Source organism: Staurois parvus, unplaced genomic scaffold, assembly GCF_062004578.1.
Source record: "Staurois parvus isolate SC_StPar_1 unplaced genomic scaffold, SC_StPar_1.0 ptg001150l, whole genome shotgun sequence".
Lineage (NCBI taxonomy): Eukaryota > Metazoa > Chordata > Amphibia > Anura > Ranidae > Staurois > Staurois parvus.
Window position 1 is genome coordinate 1370003 of NW_028318946.1, and position 7419 is coordinate 1377421.

At 48.1% G+C, this 7419-nt stretch overlaps 1 protein-coding gene across 1 annotated transcript; it reads left to right on the plus strand.

The window, feature by feature from the left end:
* The first annotated feature begins 1855 nt into the window (after positions 1-1855).
* Positions 1856-4275, plus strand: LOC149439177 (SLAM family member 9-like). Its single transcript, XM_089659341.1, has 3 exons — positions 1856-1928; positions 2074-2385; positions 3986-4275. The coding sequence occupies exons 1-3, from the start codon at positions 1856-1858 to the stop codon at positions 4273-4275; spliced, it is 675 nt and encodes a 224-aa protein (XP_089515467.1).
* Positions 4276-7419: the final 3144 nt, after the last annotated feature.

The window sequence follows — 7419 nt, forward strand, 5'->3', positions numbered from 1 at the left end:
TCTACAAGGTTTGGTTAAGCTCTCAGACAATCAGTTTGGTTCCTCTATTGTCATGTCCAGACCTTGTATATGTTTACCTGCTATTGAAGTCTGAATAATGGTGTTTGACCACCTGTAGAACTTCAAAATAGTATATTGTCTCTAGGAGGAAAAAAAATCCCTTCACCCACCGTCTACACCTCTCCAGCCAGATGGTCATTCGACTTTCCAACCAAGACAAATTAACCCCTTAACATCCGGCTATATTGAGCTGCTTGTCATATAATATTATGTCTTGATAAAGTCATATTTTTGAGACATAATTCAAAAGGCCCACAACAGGGGGGAGAGGAGAGGAGAGAAGAGGGGAGAGGAGAGAAGAGAGGAGAGGAGAGGGAAGAGGAAAGGGAAGAAGGGGAGGAGAGGGGAGAGGAGAGAAGAGGAAATGAGAGGAAAGAGGAGAGGGGAGAGGAGAGGAAAAAGGAGACGAGAGGGAGAGGTGAGGGGAGAGGTGAGGGGAGAGGAAAGAGGAGAGGAAAGAGGAGAGGAGAGGAAAGAGGAGAGGAGAAAAGAGGAGGAGAGGAAAGAGGAGAGGAAAGAGGAGAGGAAAAAGGAGAGGAGAGAGGTGAGGAGAGGAAAGGAAAGGAGAGAAGAGGAGATAAAGGAGAGAGGAAAGGAAAGAGGAGAAGAAAGAGGAGAGAGGTGAGGAGAAAGGAGAGGAAAGAGGAGAGGAGTGGAGAGAGAGGAAAGGGGAAAAGAAAGAGGAGAGGAAAGAGGACAGGAAAGAGGAGAGGAAAGAGGAGAAGACAGGGCAGAGGAGATGAGAGGAGAGGGAGAGGAAAGAGGAGAGGAAAGAGGAGAGGGAGAGGAGAGGTGAGGGGAGAGGAAAGAGGAGAGGAGAAAAGAGGAGAGGAAAGAGGAGAGGGAGAGAAGAGGAGAGGAAAAAGGAGAGGAGAGAGGTGAGGAGAGGAAAGGAAAGCAGAGAAGCGGAGATAAAGGAGAGAGGAAAGGAAAGAGGAGAAGAAAGAGGAGAGAGGTGAGGAGAAAGGAGAGAGAGAGGAAAGAGGAAAGGAAAGAGGAGAAGAAAGAGGAGAGGAAAGAGGAGAGGAGTGGAGAGAGAGGAAAGGGGAAAAGAAAGAGGAGAGGAAAGAGGACAGGAAAGAGGAGAGGAAAGAGGAGAAGACAGGGCAGAGGAGATGAGAGGAGAGGAAAGAAGAGAGGGAGAGGAGAGGAGAGGAAAGAGGAGAGGGAGAGGAGAGGAGAGGAAAAAGGAGAGGAGAGGAGAGGAGAGAGAGGAAAGGAAAGAGGAGAGGAGAGAAGAGGAGAGAGAGGAAAAAGGAAAGGAAAGGGGAGAGGAAAGAGGAGAGGAGAGGAGAGGAAAAAGGAAAGGAAAGGGGAGAGGAAAGAGGAGAGGAAAGAGGAGAGGAGAGGAAAAAGGAAAGGAAAGAGGAGTGGAAAGAGGAGAGAAAAGAGTAGAGGAAAGAGGAGAGGAGAGAGGGGATCGGGAGGAGAGGGGAGGAAAGGGGAGGGGGGGGGGAGAAAAGAGGGGAGGGTGAGAGTGTGATTCACTTATTCTATCCTTCAGCAAGCCCCACAACATGTCAGTCTAGAAAACTGCATTCTGGTTTATTCTATTTATATTTAAAAGTTAAAGTGGAGTTTCACCCCCCCCCCCCCCCCCCGCTGCCACATTTGCACCTTTTTTTTGGGGGGGGGTGGATACCAAGTTATGACAAGTTCGGCCTCCCTCCCTCCCCCTGCATCTGTCTGGGACATTAACAGGCCCCATTCACAATGCACAGAGCGATTCGCGCATGCGCAGTAAGAAACCGGCTGTGAAGCCGCAAGCCTTCACTGCCGGTTTCCCTTAGTCAAGATGGCGGTGCCAGCACCCGACAGCCAATTAAAGAATCAGCTTGGGGTGAGGACACCGCTGTACTCATGGACAGGTGAGTGCCCTAATATTAACAGTCAGACTTTTACTTTTTTTGGGCGGAGAGGGGGGGCAGAACTCCTCTTTATAGAGCGATTCAGTCCTCCAGCATAAATATAATATTTGTGACCGCTAACATAAGCCATGTTCTTCTTTATCAGATGCGATGAGTGAGGACCCCTGTGAGAAAAATGTCATTGGCGCTGTGGGAGGAGCTGCCACTCTACAAGTCAGCTACACTGGGGTCAGAAAAATGATTTGGACATTTGAAAAAACTGATGCTATTATCGCCACAACAAAACCAGGAGAACCTGTTGATATTGACTATAAAGAGTATAAAGGAAGACTGAGCAGCACATCTGATGGATCCTTAATCCTAACTGAGCTGAGACTGGAAGACCGGGGGACCTACCGGGGACAAATCATCACTGGGGAAGACACACTGATCTGCAGATACCATCTCACAGTGTTCAGTAAGTATTATCTTTAGCAATGCCGATTTGACACTAGACAGAGGGTGCCCATCCCTAAGGATGATTGATCCCAGGCCACGGTGTACAGCGACATTTTGTTCTCAGAAATGCCCATTAGTAACATCTTCAAGTTCGCGTGGTCAACCTGAGCGTCTGGTCAGCTACTGCCAACTGTGCCGTATTGAACTGCCGCTTCAAATATCTCAGACAGCTCCTAGGCACCTGGTCTGCCTTAAGGTACGTGCAATTATATCTTCTCTTCCATTACAAAACCTTCAGGAGAGGACTTATTTTCCAACCACTGTCTTCTCTTGCCCATACTAACCAAGCTCCAAGAGATCCACCATTTTCGAGCTGCTGCACACATTCTTTGATGTGGAACACGATACTGGTTGTCATTCAATACTAGGATGGGGGAGGACATGCACACTCTAATAATCCTGTTGATTAAGAAGTGTCATGGTCCAGAATCTCTGTAAAAAGGACATGACTGTACAACCAATCACTCTCTGACAGGTTAGGTCCACTATATTGCCAAAAGTATTGGCCCCGCCTTCCCAATCATGTGATTCAGGTGTTCCAATCCCCTCCCAATCATGTGATTCAGGTGTTCCAATCCCCTCCATGGACACAGGTGTATACAATCAAGCCCCTAGGCATGCAGACGGCTTCTACAAACATTGGTGAAAGAATGGGTCGCTCTCAGGAGCTCAGTGACTCCAAGCGTGGTCCCGTGATAGGTGGTCACCTGTGCAATAAGTCCATCCGTGACATTTCCTGGCTACTAAATATTCCACGCTCAACTGTTAGTGGGATTATAACAAAGTGGAAGCAACTGGGAACAACAGCAACTCAGAAACCAAGTGGTAGGCCACGTCACATGACAGGGCGGGGTCAGTGCATGCTGAAGCACACAGTGCGCATAAGTCGCCAACTGTCTGCAGAGTCAACAGCTAAAGACCTCCAAACTTGGTGTGGCCTTCAGATGAGCCCAACAACAGTGCGTAGAGAGCTTCATGGAATGGGTTTCCATGGCCGAGCAGCTGCATTCAACTGCTGCTGGGCACTGATGGGTGGGACTGCTGGGCACTGATGGGTGGGACTGCTGGGCACTGATGGGTGGGACTGCTGGGCACTGCTGGGTGGGACTGCTGGGCACTGATGGGTTGCCCTGATTATTAGTGCAGATCTCCCCTTTCACATTGCCGATTATCACCAGTACTTTTCTCATGCTGCGACAACGTGAGGAAAGTGCAACCGACAACTGTATTTCCATTGTGATCTGCCATGTCATTGGACACGGCTGATCACGTGGTAAAAGGCCGCTGTGATTGGCCTTTTACCTCATCATGTGATCAACTGTGCCCATAGGACAGAGCGATCATGAAGATCGCCGGGTGCGCGCCGATTGGGGCATGTTCTGGGAGGACGTCCATGGGAATAAATCATGATGCACATTCGTGGGTGTTTTTCATGGATGGTTGGGATGGTTGGATGCTTCAGGAAGGTGTATGAGAAACTCAACATCACGGTGGGGAGCGGGAGCGGCAATACTTCTCTGGAGGGATGTCTGACGCTCCATGTTTTTTTTTTCCTTTAGGAAACTTAACGGCTGAGGATGTCGTCATCACATCCAATGTCACCGATAATAAGACGTGTGAGGTCATCTTGACGTGTTCAGTAAATAGCAGCAATGTGACCGTCGCCTGGACGTGTTTAAACAGCACTGACATTAATGCTACGCAGGGCGTTGTGGTTGTACCGCCAAGTCATGTCAACTTCACCTATGTATGTACAGCAGAAAATCCCATCAGTAACGTCTCGAAAGATGTCCTCCCCTGGAAGTACTGCCGAGAAGGTAGGTACAACACGGCTTACACTTGCACCTAGAGTTACACTTCACACTTTATTGTGAACCTGTGCTTTGCCTGCTATGTCTGGGAATGGACAGGGCTGGGTTCTTGAACCCCCCCCAAAAAAAAAGAAAATTAAAACATCAACTGTAGTTTTACTTCACCCCTCCTAGCACACATCCTCTTCCCACTCAAATCATCCACCCTACCAAAAATCCTCTCCCCCCCAATCCCACCACCTAGCACAACCCCCTCCAAATGACCCTTCCCATCTTTCCTCCCCACCCACATCCCCCCTCCTAGCACAACTCATAACAATCCCCCCTCCAGCACAAATCCCCACTCCTGGCACAACCCCCCCCCATTTCCCCTTCTAACACAAATCCCCCCAATCCCCCTCTCCTAGCACAACCTCCCCCCAATCCCCCAACTAGTACTCCCTCCTAGCACAACACTCCCTCTCTCCCAGTACAAATTCCCGCCCCATCCCCCCTCCTACCACAACTCATAACAATCCCCCCTCCAGCACAAATCCCCCTTCCTGGCACAACCCCCCCCTCAATTTCCCCTCTTAACACAAATCCCCTCAATCCCCCTCTCCTAGCACACATTCCCCCACAATCCCATCTCCCCCAACTTTACCTATATATGCACAGCAGAAAATCCAGTCAGTAAAGCCTCAAAAGCTGTCCTCCCCTGGTCATACTGCAGGACCGGTAAGTACATTTACAAGTCTCTTCATTTTGGAAAGTTCAGAACTTAATTCAAATTTCAGCAAATTTTCAGGAGTACATTTTCACCTAATAAACAAAATATTATTTACACAGGTAACACCCCCCAGGCTTAACTAGGGAGTTTTGTTATTTCATTTTTTTTTTTAGATAGAGGCTGAGTAGCAGCCTGGGATGGGTCAGCCTAGGAGTGAGGCAGAAGTTCACCTCAGGACAGGTTAGAGAGGTTCTGCAGGTCAGGGCTTCTGGAGCCCTCTCACCTTCCAAGAAACTAGAGAACTTTCTGGAAGAGGGGTGGTGGAGGGGAGGACGCTCCAGATATGCATGTTTGAGGGACCCTGGCCAATCCCCTGGCAGGAGGCTGGGTGTGGTGTCCAGGGCAACCCTTAAATATGACAGAGCCTGGGGAGTAGTGGGCAGTGCAGGGTGGAAGATGGAGTGAGGAGGGCTTAAGTGTGTAGCCTGAGAGGGGGCCCCAGGGAGGGGAGCCTACCTGCAGGCAGGATGCTGGAGAGGAGGATCTCCACTGCTTCAACGTCCAGCCTGAACAACAGGGAAAAAGCAAGCCCAGCATGAGACCTGAAGGCAGCAACCAACCCACTAAGCTAGCAGGAGAGAACAGTGTGAGTACTCCTACAGCCCCTGGGAGAGGGCGGTCAGGTGTAATACCCAAGTAGCTTATCATCTGGGACTGTTCAATTGGTAGCTCCTGGGCTCCCTTGCTCAGGGGTATCCTCAGGCAGCTGGGTCAAAAGATGGAATCATCAGGGATCTAAGGAGGTACACCAAGGAGCCTTTAGTGCTCTTAAGAAGAGACTGTTGCTATCTGCATTTTTTGTACATAGTTGCTCAGAAGTTGTTCTGAAGTTCTTCAATTGCTTGTGCATCCCATATACCCCTAGACCCCATCCAAATTGTTAACCCCTAATAGAAAAAAACAACAAAACCAAGCTCAAGGACTGTTTACTGTCTTCAAGTGTACAGGTGTGGGAAGTACATGTTACCTGGCTGTGCAGAGCTTAAGGGGGACCCAATTCAGAACCAGCGGCCCCTGAGGGGGTAGTGCTACACACCTATACAAGTATTTATCTTGTATTTATACTGGCGATTGAGATAGATCCCTGCTATGTCTTTATCTGTGTTCAACATACTGAAATGTCTGTTTGTAGTTGGAATACCGCAGACTTGTTTGTATTTCCTCCTACCCCAATGTCTTCGTGGTTTATGGCTTGTGTGACAACTAATATTTCTACTTTTACGCACCATCTTTGATCAGGTATCATCCAGGGTCACCATCTACCTTCCTGGACTGAGATACCGGCTCAGAGTCTTCACAGTGATGTAAACCTTGGTGCCTGTGCCATTCTTGGCTGTCTTCACAGATAGACCCTTGCTGCAGTCTCATGTTGTTGTCTTGCTAAAAGAAAATTTCAATGTACAGTCTGAGTGATCACTGGGTGTATGTGTGATATGTAGGGGATTTATACCAACAGAGGTCCACTTTGACCGAACACACTACCCATCAAAATTAAAACAACAACCAACTGACCCATTTGTGCAAGGTTACATGAGATGAACAAAACCTAAGCAATGAGCAGTTGGGAAATTGGCAACTTCAGAAGGACGTCAGCAATGGCATCCATGTTTTTGTCAGGAAAGTTTTCCTGTGACCCCCTCACCAGTCATCCAAGCCTCATTTATCTACTTTGTTTGGGTTTGCCTAAAAGTGTTGGTATAATACAGGAGAAAGTGAATATCTTGTGTATTTAGTAGGGCAATATAACCCTTACTTCTACCTTCATTTCAGAATGAATACTTGTTTGTATGTCCTCCTGCTCCAGTATCTTTGTAGTGTATGGCTTGTGTGACTACTAATATTTCCTAACCCTCTTTTCATTCTGGTTTTGGGAAAATATTTATCTGTTTTGTCTGTTAGAGACCAACCACAGCTATTAATGTTGGGACCGTAAAGTGAATGTCTCAGTTGTGATAATTTATAGTAAAGCTATAGATTCTCTCGAAAGCTCACACTCTCACCTGTCCACCCACTGATGCTCATCTTTGCCACACTCCCCCACTTCTCTCTTTGTCCATTGGAGCCATGCATTTAAATTCTGTGCAAGCTCAATGTTGGTCACTGTCAAAGCTTCCAGGGGGTTAATGGTCTTCTCCTTCCCAGGAATGGTGATGAACCACTTCCGCCTGAGCACTGCATCCACAGAGGAAGGGAGAAGGTCACATGATCTCCCATAACCAGAATGTGGGAATGGTGATTGGCCACTTCAGTCTGAGCACTGCATCCTCAGAGAAAGGAAAAAGGTCACATGATCTCTTATAACCAGAATGTAGGAATGGTGATTGACCACTTTAGTCTGAGCACTGCATCCTCAGAGGAAGGAGGAAGATCCCATGATATCCCCTTATCAGTATGTAGGAATGGTGATTGGCCA

Bases quoted from the DNA above. Each gene is read 5' to 3' on its own strand.
- LOC149439177 (XM_089659341.1), top strand. From the start codon at position 1,856: ATGGCGGTGCCAGCACCCGACAGCCAATTAAAGAATCAGCTTGGGGTG. The intron at 1,929-2,073 runs GTGAGTGCCCTA...CTTCTTTATCAG, and splicing joins ACCGCTGTACTCATGGACAG to ATGCGATGAGTGAGGACCCC. The intron at 2,386-3,985 runs GTAAGTATTATC...TTTTTCCTTTAG, and splicing joins ATACCATCTCACAGTGTTCA to GAAACTTAACGGCTGAGGAT.